At 47.1% G+C, this 21,567-nt stretch overlaps 1 protein-coding gene across 1 annotated transcript; it reads left to right on the top strand.

Moving 5' to 3' along the window:
- The first annotated feature begins 1,571 nt into the window (after window positions 1–1,571).
- Window positions 1,572–19,087, top strand: LOC149342648 (uncharacterized). Its single transcript, XM_089546827.1, has 12 exons — window positions 1,572–1,690; window positions 7,253–7,302; window positions 11,090–11,295; window positions 11,696–11,816; window positions 12,258–12,321; window positions 14,156–14,236; window positions 14,821–14,843; window positions 16,822–16,875; window positions 17,747–17,813; window positions 17,917–17,993; window positions 18,096–18,178; window positions 18,931–19,087. The coding sequence occupies exons 3-12, from the start codon at window positions 11,135–11,137 to the stop codon at window positions 19,085–19,087; spliced, it is 888 nt and encodes a 295-aa protein (XP_089402953.1). The 5' UTR covers window positions 1,572–1,690; window positions 7,253–7,302; window positions 11,090–11,134.
- The last annotated feature ends 2,480 nt before the right edge of the window (window positions 19,088–21,567 follow it).

Raw genomic sequence — 21,567 nt, 5'->3', positions numbered from 1 at the left:
AGTGGCGAGGTGAACTGTCAATTTAATGAACCTTAATGAACAGGCTGTCTGAGCAGGCCGTATAAATGAACCTGTGTGAAGAGTCAGACTACGTACCCCAGACGAAAGAGAGGAAAGAGAGCAAAAAAAAAAAATTGGTGGCGGCTTAGCTTTCGTTAAGCCTGGTAGGTTGTGAAAGGAAAAGCGCAGCGCCTCCAACTGAAGGAACGGAGAGCGCCGCGTCTACAGTTCACGCGTGGCTACCGGCTGCCGCTGCGGGACGCCCGAAAGCGTCTTGGAACGCAGTGCGCCGCGTCTAGGGAAGAAGGAAGGAAGGAAGGAAAGAAAGAATGAAAGAATGAAAGGAAGAAAGTAACAAAGAAAGAAAGAGAAAAATGTAGAAAGAAAGAAGGTAAGAAAGAGAAAGAAAGAAAGAAAGAAAGAAAGGAGGAAAGAAAGGAGGAAAGAAAGAAAGAAAGAAGGAAAGAAAGAAGGAAAGAAAGAAAGAATGAAAAGAAAGGAAGAAAGGAAGAAAGAAAGGAAGAAAGAAAGAAAGAAAAGAAAGAAAGGAAGAAAGACAGAAAGAAAGAAGGAGAGAGAAAGAAAGAAAGAAAGAAAGAAAGAAAGAAAGAAAGAAAGAAAGAAAGAAAGAAAGAAAGAAAGAAAGAAAGAAAGAAAGAAAGAAAGAAAGAAAGAAAGAAAGAAAGATGTACACGCTGTTTGTTCGTTACTGTAAATGTATAGGTGGCAAAATAATGTTCAATTAAATTGAAAGACATGGAGATATGAGAGAAGTCATCGCACAGCACATAACAGGATAGGTATTCACAGATTAGTATTCGGCACATGCCAGGAAGCGAATAAGGTATCGCAGGCTAAATGAGAAAGCAAACCTTTTCATGACTTAGGTCATTATGGAAGTCGCCCAGGGTATAGCTAAGTGTCAATAAAGGAGCTGATATTTAAAGTGTCAGCGAATATAAAAGTGAAAGAACAAAGGATAAGTTCTGGTCTGCAAAGTGTCAGCTGGATACATTTATTTGACTGAAGCGAGTTCATTCTGTAGTATACAGAACGTCGCAACCAAAATATTAAGAAGGAGCATATGTTTTAAAAGATGATACCTATTCTTCTGATGTCAGAAATCCTTAAATCGGCTAGAGAAAGCGAAAAAGTTTTCAAGCATCAGAAGGCATCAGGAAAGTCTGCCACGCAGTTTGTTTCCATAATAACACTGAATCTGTTGATTAAGATCACGGCAAAAAAATGTGAAGAACGCGACAGGCCTTTCTGTTTTTGTTGAATGCAAGAAGTAATTTAACATTTTTTTCACCAGCATTTATAAGCAGTTTCACCGCAGTAAGATAGATGCCAGTGCCAGGTTTCACCTTGTCATCGTCAGCGCGACCACGCACTTTAGACTGAGGCAACTACGTCAACAACGCATTTCAGGAAGATCAGAAGGCAGAAGAAGAAAGAAGACGACGGGAGCTACCATTCACTCGTGCTATGCACCCTGGCCAATCCCCCGCCGTGGGTATGTGCCATTCAGCCCGAGGACATCATCATCATCATCATCATCATCATCATCATCACTCGTGCCTCTCCGCTTTGCAGCTCGGACCTTGTACTTCGTGCTTCTTCCCAGTAACCTGCTCGTGTACTGCAACCTAATTGGGAAACCTTCGAGGAAGAGTGCATACCGTAACGGGTGAGTCATGAATGTTTTGTTTTATTGTTTGCGGGGGTTTAACGTCCAAAATCGACTCAGCCTATAAGGGGCGCCGTTGTGCAGGGCTCCGGAAATTTCGACAATCTGGGGTTTTTAACGTGCTCTCACATCGCGCCGTGCACGGGCATCTATAATTTCACCTCCAACAAAATTCGACCAGCGTGGCCGGGATCGAACCTTTGGGTCACACTGAGCCACCGTGGCGGCCAAGAGATAGGAAATGGTTTTTGCAGACAGCTAGTTTACCTTTCTGCGTCCATAAACTCCTCCAAGGGTACACCGATTGAATGCCAGCCTGAGCTGGCATCAATATTCCTTGTAGGGTTCTTGACAGTCAAGCAACATGGTAATTAAGCCTGGAGAAGATGTTTGAGGAAGGTGAGGGTAAGGAAAGGCCTTGTATCATTGAGGCACTGATTAAGGGATTCACTGCCGATATGAGTTCGGTAAATTTTTGTAAGGCGGAAGTGAGGTATGGGATGTAATGACTGTAGAAATGGCTAGTGAGTGCTCCGACTGGCGCTCTTCCCGTGTGGCGAGTACCACTAGACTTGGAGATTACGATGCGGTTTAATTTCACCTCCAGATTCATGTCCAAAACTTCGAAGGAAAATGCTTTTTCTCTGCTGTCTTTTAGAGAAGAGTAGTAGCTAGTGGAGAAGACTTCACGAGACCCATTTTCAGTACCCGCATTGTCAATTATCACTGATGCAAGGTAGGCTCAGCTTGACACCCACGAATTTCGCTTATATGATGGGGCTTTAGTAGCCATGTAAATGTAGTCTGCCGGTGAAAACCAGCGTTTATCCGCGGTTAAAAACTAGCCATGAGTTTCATTGAGCTTATGGCAATAAATGCATCCTTCGTGTACACTCTGAAGTACATGTATATCCGAGAAGAAATCACACCTATGGCCATAGGTTAAATGCCGTATATAATGACCTCGTATTGCAGGCTTGAAGAATGTTCTGACTTCCATCTATAGCTTATATTCTTTAGATGTACGATAAGAGGAGATCCATTACTGCATTTGCTTGCATTTAGATAAGGTCACGTTCACGTCGGTTGGGGTCTCGTGATTTCTGAGTTCTTTTCAATGATGCGTAGTGAAACACTAGCCGGTCTAGGCACGCTTCGCATGCCGTACCCGGTAGCGTATTCGCCAACTGCAGCCTGTACAGCCACCAGGCTTGAAACCACGGTGAATTGATCACGGTGAGTGAAGATTGTGACAACGGCTTACCTAAAAGGGATAATAAATCCTCTTAAACGGCGTTATATGCCACTAAGCATTACGATTTGCGACCTAAAAGGGAAAAAAATTAAAAAAAAAATGAAATTAAAAAAACAATAAAATTACAGTACAGAGAGCGGAGTCGAACGGCCGACCTTCCACACGCAAAACGTGGCTCTAATCCACTGCGCCATAGCGGCGACGTCAAGCCGTCGTTCTGAATGAATATTTATAACCAGCCTTAATGTGGCTGCTACCTGCCGGTGGGCGGCGCTGTCATCGCTCGCTGTACCGGCTGCATTTGGCGAACACGCGTACCGTAGGGTAGGTGTTCGTCACTGCCTAGTCCATCATCTCAATGTCTATCGCTTTTGGCTAAGATTACTGTTGGTAACAGATTGCGTTCCTATATTACATGCGATGGTGCAATATAAACACCTTTGGCAATTTAGTTCATATTATTTACCCGGATTCTAATACATTCTAAAGAAACAAGGAAAGGAATGGCAGGCCGTGTTCTGGTTTCTACTGATGACCCATGGGAGAGATTTGCACTTAGGAGACGAAAATGACTAAAAAGCAATAAAAATCGTCGGGTCACTTAGCCTCGCCTCCAAGAGTAGAACGCGATAGCATTATTAGATTACTTACAAATTGCCTACTCAGTTATTTCATAATTAGCATACTCATAATTACGCTTGTATGCATCCGTATACATGTCTCCCAGACACTTACGCAAGTGAAAGAGCGAAACGAATTCACTAGGTCCACCTTATTTTTGCTTGAACCAACGAGCCTTCGTGGCCTATGGGTAGTTTGCCATTTCGCAAACCGTGCGTTGTGGGTTCGTTGTAATACCATTACATTACATATAAAATGAATTCTTACATGTTTGCGGCCAATTCCAATGTTCTTGCACTGATTTACGAGCCTTTTTATATTTATTTTCTTCCTTGGGAATTTTCGCGTTACAACAACAACGGCGACGGCAATCCGACACAGGGAGCAAGTCGAGGACATGCTCTCATTGGCTGTCTGCGGCGTTCCGTCACGACCTCTGGAGACCAATCCTGAACTAGTGTGACAAAGCGCGTGGCTTTCCTATTAGTGTCATCTCTCTCACCCTCGCGTTAATAACTGCGCAATATGGTACCGATTTCTCTTTTCAGCACTTCACGCAGTACGGTTAAGGAGGTCACCGAGAGTTTTCCTTTCCAGGCAACACATTCCCAATCACTGGTGCGGCGAAACTTATTTACGACGCATTCTACTGCCGAGATTTGTACGGCGCCGATGAGTGCAAAAGAAGGTGGAGCTTTGTCCGCGGAGGAGAGGAGGAAGTTACTAGACCGATCCTCGGACGACTCCGTGCTCACCGGCTGGTACAATGTCGTCAACTGGATCCTCCATTTCATCCTCGCCGATCCAATAGACGCCAGTGAGTTCTCACACATGCCTAAACACATCTTTTTATTCTCTGTTGGAGAGCTGTACTTTCTCCTCCAGTTTTCAAGTTATAGATAAAGCATATTAGCGATAGGAGCAACTCATTCTATGTCGTTCATTGGCAACAATGCGTCCCAGAAAGAATTGCAAAAGCTGCATTCTGGCAAGACACCCTCTACTAGATGACTGCAGTTGAATCGCTCAGAATTGTTGTCAGCCCTTTTCTTTTTTCTTAAGTAACACGCCATCTTTCTTGCGAGGATAAATTCAATGTGTTATTGGAAATAAAATAGCACAATTAGTCACTTCTCATGCATCAAACGAAAAAAAGAAACAGTTTAACGAAGTTATCGTTGACAACTAACAAAGTTCAGAAATTCAGAAACTTGAGCGAGCACTGCGAGCATTGTACGAGGTCCACTGAAACTGTAACATGACTGCCATCACAGTGTAGCTAAGCTGAGCAGGAACTTTGGAACAAGTACAATGGCAAGAGAGCTTGATAAGATGCGTTTTTCTTGATGACGATGAGGGTACGGGATCATGACGTTCGCAACAAGTGGGCACTTAAACGAAATATTTCGTCATGTACCCTTCCGGAGTGATAGCAAAACGCTGTAGGTAATCATATTTCCGAAGCTGCGCTCTTAAGAAAACATACCAGGCATTATGCCAGTGGAAAGAAACTACAGAACCGAGTCGCAAATACGACGAAAATATTTTGTCACTAGCTCACAGTTAACATCATGATTTGTCATTTGTCGTATCGGCAGGTTTTTCTTCTGCTTTGTGGCATTTTTAGGTCTTACTGTAGATTTTTTGCAGTAGCTTTTTTTATACCTTTGTAGCACTTTCATGTAGCAACGACACAAAATTTCCTTTTATGTCTTTCGACTGGGATTAAACAAAGATAGATGCTTTTGGAATAAAACTACTCCGGTTGACATGTGCATGTGGCTTTTAACTAAACTAAACTCGGGCTCCTTCTGCTTGTGAAATGAAATGGTGCTTAAGGGATGTTAGAATTTAATACTTAGGTAGCCACGTACGTGTAAGTGAATAGATCTTTTTGTGAAGCCTCCACAGAAGGGACTCCAAACATACGCTAGCATATCTTATATAACCAGTGCCATCAGAAGGTGGCACCGGTTTTATACAGGCGATGCTTTTAAAGGGCAACTCCGGCAATTTTTCAGCCATTTTAGGTTAACAGCTGTTTTGTGTTCCTAAGAACCTCCTGTAATGTGTACGATACAAGGTTTTCAAACGCAGCAGTAAAATAATTTTTTAACAGCAAAAAGCGCAAAACTCGAAACCGAAACCGCAAAACCGAAACCGGGGAGGTGCCTTCGTGCGGTATTGACTGTGACGTCACGAGCGGGTTCGCCGCGCTGTGAAGTCCCCGAAGATATCACAACTACCCTGAGCCGCGCGGTCGATATGACTGAAAGCGCGGAGGACAGCTTTTCCGAGACCAGTGAGTCTTTAGAAGACGACTTATTCGACAGTTTTGGACTGGACGAGTCGCCTTTCAGGTATGATCCACCGCCGCGCAAGCCAGCCGGGTCACAACACAGGCCGCGTCACCTGCAGCACGGAGACGGTCTTGAACTCGGAGAAGGGATTACTTGAGTCATTTCTCGTGCATGCATTTCTGACAGAGTCGTGAGAACTAAAGTTAAAGAGATGCTCCCGCCGACAACTGTTCGTGTGGCCAGTGCCGGCCGACCCAGCCTGATGAAAGAATCTGCTGCCGGAACGTTGCCGCGGTGCACAACGTCCGTAAAGGGGCATGCATCACCAACAGACCTCTCTGCGAAGCTTTATTTCGACGGCGAGCTTTTGGAATTGAGTTCACGCCAGCTACAGTTCTACAATCCAACATACCGCCTCTTCTTGACGGCCGCGCTTCGTTCAGCTGGCCGCTGCGATAGACGGTTATACTAGAATAACGTTGGCACAGAATATGCCTTCAAGCGCCAGTTGAACGAAGCCTTAGCGAGTCCAAAGCTCTCTTTGAAGTACACTCTGTCTTCATAGCAATCTGGCGCGAAATGTTCCGAGCACAAGCGGGAATGCTTCCTCGGAGACCAGTTTACACGGCGGACAGCTCTCACCAACTTCTCGCGAAGGTTCTTATCTCTAGGAAACCTACGCTAGATCACGCCCGTTGTCACAGATCAAGAATTTGTGCACCCCACAGCAAAACAGGAGTTGCCGTGACCCATCACTCTGGCGTACACATCACATCAGGCACGTGAGATGGCGCGAAATTGCACAGGTGGTCGAAATAATTACGGAGAGCTGTACGGACCTATTTCTTCCTTTCTTCTTTCACTCCTCCCTTACGTCCCGCTTCGGGTGTCCATTGCTGCGTCATTTACTTTCCTCAAAACCAATTTGCAGTTTTCCCTTGCACTGCCAGCGCCAGCGCGCGCCCAACCAGCTTGACACGCCGCCCCGCCAGTGACGTCACAGAACAGGGTGGCCTGTAGAAGTTGCTCGATCAGTGGGTACCGCTCGCGTCAGCTCGCGTCAAGGAGCGCTTGTCTTCAAAATTCGCTTGCGGAAAAACTACGCCGGTTTCAGGAGCGAAATTTTACATGCGGCATCAGACTATCATAAAGTATACAGACTTAAAATTTCATTTCAATCGATGCACATCGAAAAATCGCCGGAGTTGCCCTTTAAGCTTCCTTCTTAAAAAAACAAGCTTCGCTGCCCATTCAATAATAGCTTGGTGTTTGATAAGATTAATTAATGGATATCGTTACAGGAGGCACGCGCCTAGAACTGCGCATCATCAACTCTCTGAAACGGTGAAGGGAATGCTGAATATTCTTACTTTCTCGTTTTTGTAGCATTCCTGAAGCAAGTCAGCCAGGCCGACGTGATAGAGTCAATAGATCTGGTGAGTATCTGGGCAACGCAAGATTTATGCAACCTCCCGAATTACATAGCATGAGTTTGATGCTTTATTTTTCTGCTCATGTGCTGAAAAACAGCCAGGTGAGAAAACTGCGACTAATGATGCCCTTTATACTTAACGAAAAACGTTTTGCATAGCCGTAATTAGATTTGAGCTAGGCGTTTCAGCTGGGAATCTGTACCGTTCTTGCCACGTATTTAGTTGTTGGAGGTCACTGTTCTCATTCATGCAGCAATGCTTATTTAATAGTGTGTCCGCGGGAGGCCGGTTGTGCTGAACGAGCTAAAGGCTGTCCTGTTTCATTAACCAACACCAGTTCTGCCATTTCCCCATGCCTTCTCTCCCTCCGCAAGAGAAGCTAAAAGGATATATTTGTTGAAGGCCCAATACTGCGTCTTTGCGTGTCTAGGTAGATTAGGGAGCAGAGGTAAATACTACAGACTGTCAAGTAGCCTGAAGTGGTGGTGGTGGTAAAAACTTTTAATTACTGAAATAGAGTTTGGGAGCCACAGAGTGGCCCCGCTACATGGCCGGCGTCCCTAGTCCGGGACACCGCATGACAATGCCCCGTCTCTAGCCCGTTTCACCAGAGCCCTTTGGGACTCAAGCGAGGAGCAGTTGAGAAGGGCAGTCTCCCATGCCTCTCTGGAACGGGTAGGGGAAGGGGGGAGGTGGGGATTTTGAGTACATGCCCACACCATGTGGAAGATATCACAGGTCTCCCCACAGTGTGGGCATCGCCCATCCGTGTTAGGATCGTAATGCTTCAAGATTGCAGGACAGAGTAGAGTACCTGTCTGCAGGCGCCTTAAAGTTCGCTCCTCCGTCTTACTCAGCCCCTTTGCAGCGGCCGGGAAAAGGCGGTGGATGTCGCTATAATGCGTTATAATTTCCTTGAATCGCAGCAGCGGCTGGTTAGTCTCCGAGCCAGAAGAGCTGGAATGAGGAGCCCGGTGAGTAAGCGCTCGGGCAGCCGCGTCAGCGGCCTCATTACATCGTAAGCCCTGGTGGCCAGGAGCCCAAATGATTCTTTTGGGTGTTGGATCAGTGGCAGTCCGTCTTAGAATGCAAGCAGCTAAGGGGGAGATCTCCCCTGCCAGGTAATGATCACATGCTTTTCGGGAGTCCGTAATGATGATTCTCGAATTGGCGTGGGCGGCACCAAGCGCTATCGCTACTTCCTCGGCTCGCATTGAATTCGGGGCTCGAAAAGAGAGTCCATCAACGTGCATTTCCTGGTGAACGACAGCGGCCGTGTAAAATCCCGTGGGCGATGGGCCTGCTACGTCTACATAATATACACCGGGTCGGGAGCCGTGTTGTATCTCAAGAGCCCGAGCCTGCGCTTGTCGCCTGTTTACGTGCATGTCGGTGTCCATGTTACGGGGGAGCGGGGAGACCCAGAGCATATGGCGCCACAGTACTGGAATACGCTCCGCCTCCTCTGGAGTGCAGTCGTGTTGGATGTGTAAGCGGTTTAGCAGGCGGCGCCCAGGGGCCGTCTGCATGAGCCGCGTGTATTGGTTCACGAGGTGGGCCTCCCGCAGCTCCTGGTAGGAGTTCAGCACCCCCAATGCCTTGAGCTTGGCATTAGAGGTAGCCACCGGGAGATCCAGGGCTCGCTTAGGTGCCTTGCGGATGACGGCGTCTATTCGCGCTTCGTCTTGCTTAGTAGTGCGGAGATATGGCACGGCGTAGAGGATCCGGCTAGTCACGAAGGCATAGACGAGCCGAAGCGCGTCCCTGCACCGCAGACCGCCCCGCTTGTTGGAAACGCGGCGGATCATGCGCCCTACCTGTTCGCCTACTCTCTTGAGTTTCAGAATGGTGGAGTCCGGTCTGAGTCTGTGGTGAATGAAAAGGCCCAGAATACGGAGCTCCTCCCCCTCTCTAATAGGACCTCCTGACAGAGAGATGTGAATTGCTGTCCTATCCTTTGGGTTCGCTCTGACATGCAAAAGCTCTGATTTCGCTGGAGCACATTGGAGCCCACAGTCAATAGCATACGCATCGACTATGGAAGCGGCCTGCTGAAGGCGGGCCTCCAGGTCCCCAAGACTCCCCTCAGTGGTCCAAATTGTAATGTCATCTGCATATAACGCGTGTTGAATGCCTTCCACCCGGGCCAGTTGGCTTGGGAGGCGCATCAAAGCTATGTTGAACAGGAGCGGTGATAACACCGCTCCCTGAGGGGTACCCCGTGTTCCCATCATGTAAGGGCCGTATTCCTCGCCCTCAATCCGAAGAAAGGCCTGGCGATTAGTCAAGAAATCTCTTACATACGCGTAGGCCCTAGCCCCACAATCGGTAGAACTCAAGTTGGCTAGGATGCTTCCGTGTTTAACATTGTCGAAAGCCCCTTTCAGATCAAGGGCGAGGATGGCTTTGTCATTGTGTTGCATAGTTGTGGGTCGTATTACATCCCTGTGCAGCTGGAGAAGAACATCCTGTGCAGACATGTGGGGGCGAAACCCGAACATGGTAACTGCAAAGAAGCCCTTACTCTCCAGGTATGGAGAGAGGCGATCCCGAACCATCGTCTCCATAAGCTTGCCCGCACATGAGGTCAGTGATATGGGCCTCAGGTTGTCCGTATTCACGGCCTTACCTGTTTTAGGGATAAACGTCACAAGTGACGTTTTCCACTCGGGAGGGAGTGGACGCCCGTCCCAGATCTGGTTGTTGTATTCCAATAAATGGAGGTAGGCTGAGTCCGGTAGGTTCGCCAACAGGTTCACTGTTATGTGATCCCGTCCCGGAGCCGTACCCCGGCGCATTTTTGCTAAGGCCGCCTTGAGGTCGTGCAACTCAAAAGGGGCATCAAGTGTTTCATTAGGCCTGCCAGAGTACATGTACTTAGGCCCAGGCGGGTCCTCCGTACGACAAAGATATCTGTCGCACAGAGTGTCCGCAAGTTGCGCCGTCGTACCTTGAAACCCTTGCAGAGCCCGCCGGAGCTGCTTTTGCGTCTCCCCTCTCGTGTGAGAGGGGTCGATTAGACTGCGAAAAAGACGCCACGTCCCCTTTGAGCTCATCTGATGAGCTGCGGCGTCGCAGCGTGCTATCCAATTTGAATCTGAGAGTTCGGCAGCATACGCTGCAGCTTGCTCTGTGAGTTTGACTATGCGGTCGCGTAATTTGCGATTAGTTTTCTGCTTTTTCCACCGTTTAGTTAAGCTCCGGCGCGCCTCCCACAAATGCAGGAGGTGGGTGTCCACTGCGGGGATCTCTTCGGTGGTTTGTAGTGTTGTGACGTGTTGTTTCTGAATGTTGTATATGTGGTTAGCCCACTCCGCGTAGCCGCCGGAAAATAGTACGGGAGGGATAGTGTGATTTCGGAATTTGTGCCAATCGGTCAGCTTGGCCTGACCGCATTTTTTGCGCGCTGCCTTCGCCATGAGTGTAATCCGGACAAGGAGGTGATCGCTGCCTAGAGAATCTCTCAAGTTCTCCCAAGCAGCCGCTCTAGCATTTTTAACGAGAGAAAGGTCTGGACACGTGTCGCGGGTTACCGAATTCCCCACTCGGGTGGGATACGCCGGGTCCGTGAGCAACGTGAGGCTGAGGGTGGAGATGAGCTCCGCCAGCTTACGTCCTCTTGCCTGTTCGAAGTGGTAGCCCCAATGAAGGCTGGGAGCATTGAAGTCTCCAACGATCGGTTATCCTGTGTTCCATTCCTTTCGAAGCATTACACAGCTCCTCGTATAAGGAGGAACGAAACACACCCCAGTTAACGTTTCTCCCTGTTCTGCGGTCTCCCAATCCGCAGTACGTTCGCCACGAGCCGCAGGTAGCGGTGCTTTACGCCACCGGCATGCTGTTCTTCGCCGCGGGAATCGTAGGCGGCGTGCTGTACCCAGTGGTGCGCCGGCGCGGTTTCTGTGGAGGAGATCGAACGCAGGACCTTAATGAGAACATGCGGTGCATACTCCAACTGTACACGGCTGCTTACATCGTCGTCCTCGCCTGCATCCTGTGAGTAGTTGCGGGCGCGAGCATGCGCTCCTTTATAGACTCGAGCTCGAACACGCAAAGACACGCACGCAAATTTTATCCTTCTGCTCATGAATTACGGGTAAGCTGGTTCGCTTATTGCATGCAGACTATACAATGACAGAAGACGGCGAACCCGGAAGCAAAGCTTACCTCTATGTAGTGTAGGATTCTTCATGAGTTCTAGCAGCCTTAAAGAATAAAATTTCTGCTTTTTTTGGTCTTAGTGCAACGCAGTGCAATGTGACAGGCTTGCTTACACATAGTAGAAGCACCACATGTTTTCTTTTTCCGACACCTAAGTTCAGACAAGTATCTAGATTTCCCTAATATAGTTTTATACCATGATAAAGTCTGATGTTGGTTTTACGGCCTGTTTCAGGTTGGGAGGCATGCTAATGCTGGCAAGTATCTTCGAGTTGAAGCAGTCCTCGGCAGAGCACCAAAAGGGATTTGCGGAATACATCAACTCTGTGAGAACGTTTTTCCTTGGCATGGCAAAGGTGAGTGCATCGTTTCAGATCTTCCTTGCTGGAGCGCCGGATAATGTACAAAGAGACAAAAAAGCATGCTTTTTTTTTCGTCTTTTTTAAATCGTTGCTGGCTGTGATTGCCTGTGGCTCAGTATTTCGCTAAAGTTCGTCGTTTATCCGTGCAGTAAGTTGTTAGACATCGGTAACAGCACTATGTGAAGTTGCCTGATTTGAAAAACCCCTGCACAATCAACAATGTCTTAGCCATCATGAAAATGAAAATGCTTTAGCTAACTGCAATCAACTAGTTTGCAGTATAGATGCAAGTTTTTGACTCTTCGGTGGTTAAGTTTTATTTTTTCTCCACTAGTGCCATGCTTACCATATAAATATGCTTTCAATTTGAACTTGTCATAGTTCATCTGGTTGCAACATTTTCTAGTGTCGACCTCAGTCATCGCTTGTTTACAGGTAGCGAAGGAACAGGGAGATGAAAACGTCAAGTACCTGAACGAGCTCCATCGTACACTGACGGGTGAGCATCATCATCATCATCAGATTGACTACGCCCACTGCAGGGCAAAGGCCTCTCCCATGTGTCTCCAATTAACCCTGTCCTTTGCCAGGTTCGGTCACCGTATCCCCGCAAACTTCTGAATCTCATCTCCCTGCCTAACTTTCTACCACCACCTGCTACACTTGCCTTCTCTTGTAATCCACCCCGTTACCCTCCAGAAGTAGCACTTATCTTGCCTTCGCAAGATAACTGTTGACGTGCGAGCATTTACCTTGAATTCTCAACCTCAACCTCTGTTCAGTTTGCACAGACGCCGTGTAAATTAAATGATACCGATTTTGTGTAGCTGTTACCTCCTATAGACTCAAGTCTTAGTCATTATTCTGCAGCTGTGCCGTACCCATGCTATTCTAGGTTTATAGGAGTATACTTCTTGAGCATGGTTTTCGTAGAAAAACACATGTTAGCTGCGACTTTCGCAAGCAGATTTTTTTCTCCAGGTCACAAAATAATAGACTATACTAGCGGTTGTAGCGCATGAATAACGCATTTCACTGTAGTGACACGCACTGATTCTGAAAAACAGATACCGAATATTGAGGTTTGTCTGAAGACGACGATTACCAAACGGTAGCCATGGAAAAATGTCCCAGCCTGAGGAATATGGCACTGCAAGCTGCAGAGCTGAACTTAGTTTAAAGTCGTCATTTGCTTGAGTGCACCAAGCAGCTACACTTTTGGGTTTAAACCAAAAGAAACGGCAAAAAGTGTTCCAGAATTGGCCTCCGAATTTTGTTTACCTAAAAAGATCCGCAGCCTTGTAGTGCATGCTTTTCAAAACTAGCTAATGAGTAGAAGTTTCACTCCTTCTCGAGAAAAAAAAAACAAATAACTACAGCATGAAGGGAGTGCAGAAGCCAAAGGCGCGGTGACATGGTGGTAGCGTTGGATTAAGCAGCGCCGTACCACGCCACTGCTACACGCGCATCTGCAGAGCGGGAGGCCCCGCCTCTTCACTAAACACCACCTGGTATCATAGAGTTCCTGATTCAGTGTCATGGTCCGCTCAGGGCAGCTTCTTGGCTAAGTAGGCTTCTCCACTGTATGAACGGACACTGGCGCGAAAAAGTGTCATGTTCTAGATATCGCGACGTTTCAGCTACAGTTCCACCGCTGCCGTGAACACAGAGACCACATGATGTACCAGCTTTTCGCTCAACCTAACGTAACATCACAACTGCAACATGACAACCATTTTTTCTATAAATAACCTACAGCTTGCGTTTTTAACTGACGGTTATCTTATTTAAATACCGTTGCTTTTTTAAGTGGTGATATCATTGCCTTGTGCTACCGCAGCTCTAAATGCGACTATAAGAGTTAATTACTGATCAATCGAGTGCTTGTGGTTACAAAATTCTAAAATCAATTTTAACTGAAACTGACAGCATAGAAATAGCACATCACAGCACCCACAAAAAACGGTAATTCATCCTTAGATATTCTTAATAACCAGAAACAAAACCGAAACCTCTATTCTGATATTAATGTCCAAAGAAGTCCGCATAATCTTCAAAAATAAAGTCGAAAAATCCAACTCCTAAGTATAGACGGTATGTTCTCTGATATTAAATGAATGGCACCAGCAAGTATAGCCGGTACAGTATTGTAATTGCTGTAAAAGCTTCTCGGGACATGGCTATCGAAAACTGAGTTCAGTTATATCTCTTAGATTTCATTACATTTCGGGAAGTCGCGCCAAATAAGTCTTGTTTAAAAGCAGACTGAAACGATATTAATTATTGTTTGGCGTACGCACTTCGTAATCTTTTGTGTTATCCCCGCACTGGAGACTTCAGCATGGACCTCAAGAACGACTTGCTTCCGAAGATTAAAACAGCCACGGGGGCTGCCAGTGGTCTTATGAAAGCTGGTAAGTGTTGTACTTGTTAACATTCAGCACGTGCTTACAACTATTGTTTTTAAACTACCCCAGCGTGTGTTTTCACAAATCTCAGCATGAGTAAAGGTGCTCAAAGATATTGCCAAAATCTGACTGTTTCTATTCAAGATTTGGTAGTTGAAATTGTTTTCAAATGGCGAAATCCATCGCCATACCCCTGCCATGGATGTGTCACCATTTTTCTCGTTCGTGAAAACTCACACAGGACACGTCTCTGCGGGAGAGAACAGCAATCGATGTGCCTTTCACATTACCGCTTCGCTTTATAATACTTTATAACTATTTATTCAATGCGCACCTGAGCTGTTTATCTAAAACAATTGCAATGCTGTTTCACCTCATTTCTCTGAGCCTAGTAACTTCAACGCTACGGATAATGTATATTCTGCTTAGACACAATTTTTATCGCATGAGGTTTTGTGCTGCATTGAATGCAGAAGAGGTAAAACAACTTTATAGCAGTAATGTTCATTTTAGTATTGAGTGAGGTGTGTCTAGTGTTGTGTTACGTTGATCATTTCGCAAATTATATTTCACTTGCCCCTTTATTCTAGAGAACAGCGACTTAGTCCCACCAGTAAGTTTTTTTCCTTTCCTCATATATCTTCTTTGCACTCTTCAGCCGCAGCTGTCATTGCGCACTGAAAAGTCATCGCACCCGAGGTCGTCGAAATATTCGGGACCTTTCCTCTACGGTGTCCCTCATGGCTAGTGCGCCACTTCGTCACGTTAAGCCTCACATTATATACCGCATCATGCCGCTGATGTTTCCTCTCTTTTTCACCGTCACGTTCTAAGCTTTTCAATAGAAGAAGGCGGGCGTGGTTATTTTTTTTAAAAGAATTAGCCTCAGAATACAATGTTCGATTCCTTGACGTGTAGTTGCTGCTTTTGAATGCGAACTAGCAAAACGTCCCGAAATCTATGAGAAGTCCATGCATTTTTAGTTCAGGCGATTTAAGATTATCTTACCTTACAGGACGATACGGTAAACTGAGAAAAGTATTAGGAAGGAATAACAAGGACGTCAGGGTCATTGCGTGATGTAACTATGCGAGTCGTGAACTGTGAATAGTCACTATCTGACTTTACGGCTAGAAATATAAAAGTACGGTGCCCTTATTGAAGACTAAGCAAACCCTCATTTACCCAAACTACATTTGGCTACAAGCTGCTGCTGATGCGTGCGTGCCAGATGTTTCAGCAGAGGCTAGCAGCTATTTTTAGAAATAGGATATTTGAGGTACAAGTTCGCATCTTATGCCATAATTATTGCAGTGGTGGTGGACGTGATCATAACTATTAATCTGATGAAGTAATTTCTAATAGTTTCTGTTAGGCCGCTGGCTCTAATTAGCAATTTCTAGAATTAGTCGTACCTGAGTTTAGAGTTTTTGAAGAAACCATTACGCTCGGAACATGCAGTGACGCAAATTCTGGCCATTTTTCGCTTCTTTCGAAAATTGCGAAGCTCTGGCGCACGCGACGGAAGACCGGCCGAGAGACCTCTTACTACGTTCTTGACACCTGACCATCCCCGAGTCGCCCGGGCGGCACTTGGCCGCTTCTCGCTGCTATAGCCTACATCTCTGTGCAAGGCAGAGCTCTGCGTTGCATGCGCGCCGGGCGTAATCAAGTTTTAGAAATTATAAAGTCAAGCAATTTTTCAATGAAATGCCCGCGGGCTCCAGTCCCGGATTTCAGACACAACCGCTTCCCATTCTGGTGATCTGTCAACCGAATCTGCCCAATATTTTACGATTATCCCCGCCCTTTCACACAGGCCGAGATCCTCGGTCTGTGGCCACAACAGCCGACTACCATCAATGCCCACAAGGCACTGTTTTGTCTTTTCCGAGAGACTGCCTTGATTGCAAGATTGTGACTTTGTCTCTCGTTCCTTCTCTCTTCCCTTTTTAATCCCCTCGTTCCCTTCCCAGTGCAGGGTAGCCACCGGAAACCTTTCTGGTTAACATCCCTGCCTTTCCCCTTCTCTTTATCTCTCTCTCTCTCTCCAAAAACGTTTTTGTGGGAAATACTAATGGCGAGGTTAAATTTTTTATTTATAACCTAAAGCTTAACTGTAAGGGTTGTAGGCGTTGTTGAACAAGGGGTCACCAGAAGCCGCTGTGCTCTATATATGCGTTTATTCGATATCCTGCAAGCGCCTACACTACACAACGAGGGCCTATATTTTTAATATTATTTTTGGCCTTCTAGAAACATTCAGCATAATGTATAACGAACAATATAAGTCCGTTGAAACGAGACGAAACTTTTTTTTTTACCTTAGGCTGACACAGAGCCTTCCACAACAATGGCTTGTCCACATTTTATTCTGGTTTCACCGCAGGCTTTCCGTTTATAACTACACCACCGCAACATCACCTGCCGGCCCTCACTTCTTGTGCATTTCAGCCGCCTCAGCACTTTGTCGTCTCTTTATCATGCTCCTTTGGCACTTGATTCTCATTCGACGTAGCGCTCGCAGTGCCTGCGAATATCGGCGTGGGTCCCAGCCCGTAAACAGGTGTGCCATTTTTTTATGTCAACAGGTCGCCAATAGTCAGCTGCTCGAAAGGGGCCGGCAGGCCGCCAGCAAAGAGGCCGTGAGTTGTGCATTCTCTTGTGTTTCCTACATTCTGTCTAGAGAAGAAAAAAAAAGTAACTGCGCCTGAACCATTCTTGCCAACCCGCCCAACCCTCCTATCCAGAAGCGCCACATTCCGATATCCTTCTCCACTTATTAAAAGCCTACTAGCAGCGGAACTCTAAAGTGGTGGCGAAATCAAATTCAAAGGCGCAGTCGGAAAGCCGGCGGCTCTTCTGGAGCACCTCGCAACCTCTACCTCTTCCCATTAGGCAGGGGGTTGCCCAACTACGCACTGCCTGTCTCGACTTTCCTTCGGACCCATGGACGTATAACTACACTCATCATCCAGCTAATGCCAGCTTCAGCATTAAAAAAAAAATTGGTTCCACATTGTATAAAAATATGGCACTGAATATCGATAGTGAAGTAGCCTGAGAAGCCCTGTTGCGGGGCTCGGACCCCGAGACCAAGCGTTAACTTGTACGACTGGCTGAGGAGGCCGCCGAGGAACAACACATTCCGGCCAGCATCCAAGGTGGTGTCTCCCACTGACATCCTCAGCCTGCTGTCCAGGGTGTTGGGGCGCGCACCTTCTCTAATGGACATTAAATGTTTGTTCTCTCTCTTTGGTGCGTTATGCGAAGCCTCGGCTTAGAGTAAAAATATCAAAGTAAGCATCGAGGGTGAATCCTCTCGCACCAGATCGTCGCGAAATTTTTTGGCAACCATTTACCGACACTGCTCACCTAATTCACTACTGACCGCAAATCGTACAGGATGCAAGACCACAGACTTCGTCTGTCTCATTTACCGGCAAAGATAAAAGCAGAGAGCACGTAACGAAAGCGCAATGGACACTGCATTTTTCGGTTCCTTTTTTGTTTCAGGCGCAGGATGCTATGGCGCTAATAATAGCCACTCAAGTGGGCACGGTCTACAATGACTCACTCTCCGGTATGCAAATCTGATAGCGGGCGATGCTTTTGCTGGACAAAACACAGTTGTGAATTCTTGATGTTTGGAGGCTCTACATTACTTGCCGGTCGTTTAATTACAGAGTGCCGCTTGTTTGCTCAGGATGGCTCAGACCGCATAGCAAGATTCTGCCAAGCAGTCATCGACGACATAGACAAGGTGAAATGAAATCGAGCGTCGGGACATTTTAGTGATGCATGTAAATGCTTGATGCCTTGTTGTTTCTCACATCTTGCTGCTGTCGCACGTGTCCTTTTTCAGAGCTCTTGGTCATTTGTCAACCTTTCCTCTTCTCTCGTGAGGGCCGACGAGCTGGGAATTCTCGAGACGCTTCGCAGCAAGGGGTTGGTATAGTCTGTTATCTTTTGAGTGTCGTAGATTCGGGGGCTGCCTTGGATTTCCAGGACACGTATAGCCGCGGCAACTGGAAGTGGAGAGACTGCAGGTTCAACTTCGTGCTGTACCAGCGATTAAAGGTTTTTTTGGTGTCATGGCGTCCTAATTAGTTACGAGCCCGTTTTTCCGACTATGTGCAGTAGTTCAGCCGAAGCACTTTCAGCAGGCTTACCATGTCCATGTCGCGCCAAAACAAATCACAGCGCAAAAAGGCACCAGAATCACTCTATAGCTCCGCATGTGCAAAATGACATTACAAGAAAAGGTGGCCCATTCTGAACGCCCGTTAGCGCACTTCTTAGTTACCCAACCTCGACTATATGCGGAGCACCACATTCTTCAACACACCAGGGGACTGTCTTCTGCTTCACAAAGGCCTAATGCACGAGATACTGAGCCTAGTGGTGGGAATAACGAAGTAGCATAAGAGCCGCGGAGAAGCCAGTTAGCGACTAGAATTCGCACCTACTTAGTACCTGAAGTCATAGCTTATTGGATGAAAGCTAGCGACGTACGTGACAAGCGAAAAGACGCCGATACTTTGGGCACGCGTATGGAGCTGCGAAATAAGAAGAAAATTCAGCTTCAGCTGCGCCACAAGGTGGTGTGACTTCAGTAAGATAGATACACGCCCTACTGCTTCATGTGGGAAAATGCATTCGTTTCGCTCACTTGAGCCATTGTTTGGCCGCACTTGCAGCCACTGGTACGTCTTCCTGGTTCTGGCAAGCTTCCTGTTCCTCTTCCTGCTCTACACCGGCTCGTTCATTCTGGGAATGTTCCACTACAACGAGGACATTCCGCCCACCAAGAGAACTGATGCCTCCAACTACGCCGGCACAGCCATGCTCGTGTGAGTGTTGGTACCATGTCATAAAGCTCGCACATAACTGAGGCTATGAGAGACGCCGTAGTGAAGGGCTCCGGAAATTTCGACCACCTGGGGTTCTTTAACGTGCACTGACATCGCACAGTGCACGGGCCTCGAATTTCTCCTCTAAAGAAATTCAACCGCCGCAGCCGGGATCAAACCCGCGTCTTTCGGGTCAGCAGCCGAGCACCATAGCCACTGAGCCACCACGGAGGCTACGAAGACATCGTATTCACAAGACGCGCCTTTGTTCATTCCAAACCATCTTGCTGGCACGGCAGAGTGGTTACCGTGCTAGTCTCGCACTCTGGAGACCCTGGTGAAGACATCGTATTCACAAGACGCGCCTTTGTTCATTCCAAACCATCTAGCTGGCACGGCGGAGTGGTTACCGTGCTAGTCTCGCACTCCGGAGACCCTGGTTCAATTCCCGAAGTCGACCAAATTCCTACTCGGTTTTACTTAATTTTCTGGTCTGACTAGAAAGCTTAATTAGGCTAATTGGTTAATTAAGCAAAGAACGAAACTCAGTCCCACTTACTTGGAGCATCACTATACGATCCCGGGAACAGGGTAGGCAAAAAGTTTGAAAAAACTGATTTTTTGTTTTTTCGATATTTGGAATTTCCAACCTTTTCTCCACGATTCCCAATGGGTCACTTGCGTGTGTACGAATTATTTACCCCGAAAATTGGCTTTTTTTGAAACCAAGGTGGTGACCGACCATGCTTCCTTTCACGCCTAACGAGATCTGTACGTCTCGTATGTTGACAAAAAAATGGATAAAAAACGCCTGTTTTCTCTATGTTTAGAAGAATAGTTATTGCTTGTCTGGCGACAGCAATAAATACCTAGCGTTCCGTTTTTATTCAAAACAATCCTCAGACGCTGCTGGTATCTCTCGCGACGTGGGTTGTTTTGGTTATCTATCGGCTTGCTTTCTCGGCTAAAATCGGTTTTTTTATTGCTTTGAGGCTACATTCTAAGTGTTCATGATATGCCGAAGACGAAGAAACTGTTTCAAAAGCGTTGCTTTCACCGGAATCAGTATAAGTACGTTCCTCATGGCACCAAGTCCCCGCAACGTATTCCGACGCTGGACGCAGCGGACGCCACGTGCGCATCTTCTTCAAAGCTGTTGTGTGCCATCGTTTAAAGCTGTGCGTGTAAAGTGTGCGGTGGGGACTTGCAGCTGCTCGAAAACGCAACACGAAGAGCTGGCGTTGCTTGCTCCTACTCTCTCAACTGCGGAAGATGCTCTGCTTCGCAACAATTCCAGGCATCAAAAAAGACAACGTCGGGCCTCTATGAAGTCAACGTGAGGATTGCGTATGCCATACGATGCATAATAAAACGTGCAGCTGCTGGGAGCGACGACTGTACTTTGAATACAGGGCTGCACAGCTGGTTACTAAAGAGGCCCGAAAAGCAAGGCAGGGGGGGGGGGGAGAGGGCAAGGATATAGTTCCCATTGGCGGATATTTCAGTACCACTGATTCCTCTCGGCGGCACCGGAACGTCAAGCGAAACGGCCACCTCTCCTGAGACAGAAACCAAATCAAATTCAGGCAAAATTACACCGCTTAGCTCGTTTCCTCTTTGCTTGAGAGCCTGTGACTAACACGACCGGCTTTCTGCACGAAAACCTTTAATTGAAATATAATACCTTTAAGAGATTTACCTTTAAGCGATCTGCGGCCAAAAGCGCCCAGGTGAGTTATTTTGAAAGTGCAACTGTTTTTCAAGGAATGGAAATGGAGCAGTAACTGTCTCGCATCTCAGTGGACACCCGAGCCGCGCCTAAGGGAAAGGATAGAGGAGTGAGTGAAAGAAGAAATGAAGAAAGAGGTATCATAGTGGAGAGAGAGAAAAAAAATTCAGGGGTGCACTTTGTTTACCTAAAGTGCGGTGAGGCGAAAGCGTTAAGTGCGGTGTTGCTCCTTGTGTCACTGATGTGTAGTTCAGATGTCAAGCTTCGCGTCTAAGAGCGAGAGGTGGTGACGAATCGCGGCTACGGCCGCTTATCTCTTTTTTCAGCCAGCGTCCGCTTCGGCGGACGCAGTTGCTGCTGCGACGCCCGTGTTTTCTTTCCTTTCTCTCTTCCCTTTGATCTTTTAACTCTCCTCTATCTGCACGTGGCAGCGGTGGTGGCTCGGCTGGAGCAATGCCATCTAGAACTAGCTGGAGCCAGTTGGCAGGCCCGTGCAATTTCTTTTTCATCCTTCCCTCAGTCGCAACAACAACAACAATCTAAGAGGGGAACGCAACAGCGCCTTGCAACGCTGCCAGCGAGTCCATAGAACGCCATCGCCCGTTCGGCTCTACGCCTTGCTCGTCTGTAAATAGGTTTTTGAGGAAAGCAAATGTATCTGTCTCACATATCTCGGTGGACACCTGAACCTCGACGTAACGGGAAGGAAGGAAGATGGGAGTGAACCAAGAGACTGTATTTACTAGACGCCCCTT

This window comes from Amblyomma mixtum, chromosome 5 (genome assembly GCF_055824585.1).
Source record: "Amblyomma mixtum isolate Tamu chromosome 5, ASM5582458v1, whole genome shotgun sequence".
In the NCBI taxonomy this organism is placed as follows: domain Eukaryota; kingdom Metazoa; phylum Arthropoda; class Arachnida; order Ixodida; family Ixodidae; genus Amblyomma; species Amblyomma mixtum.
Note: the sequence above shows the minus strand (reverse complement) of the source record. Positions and strands in the feature narration are given on the sequence as shown.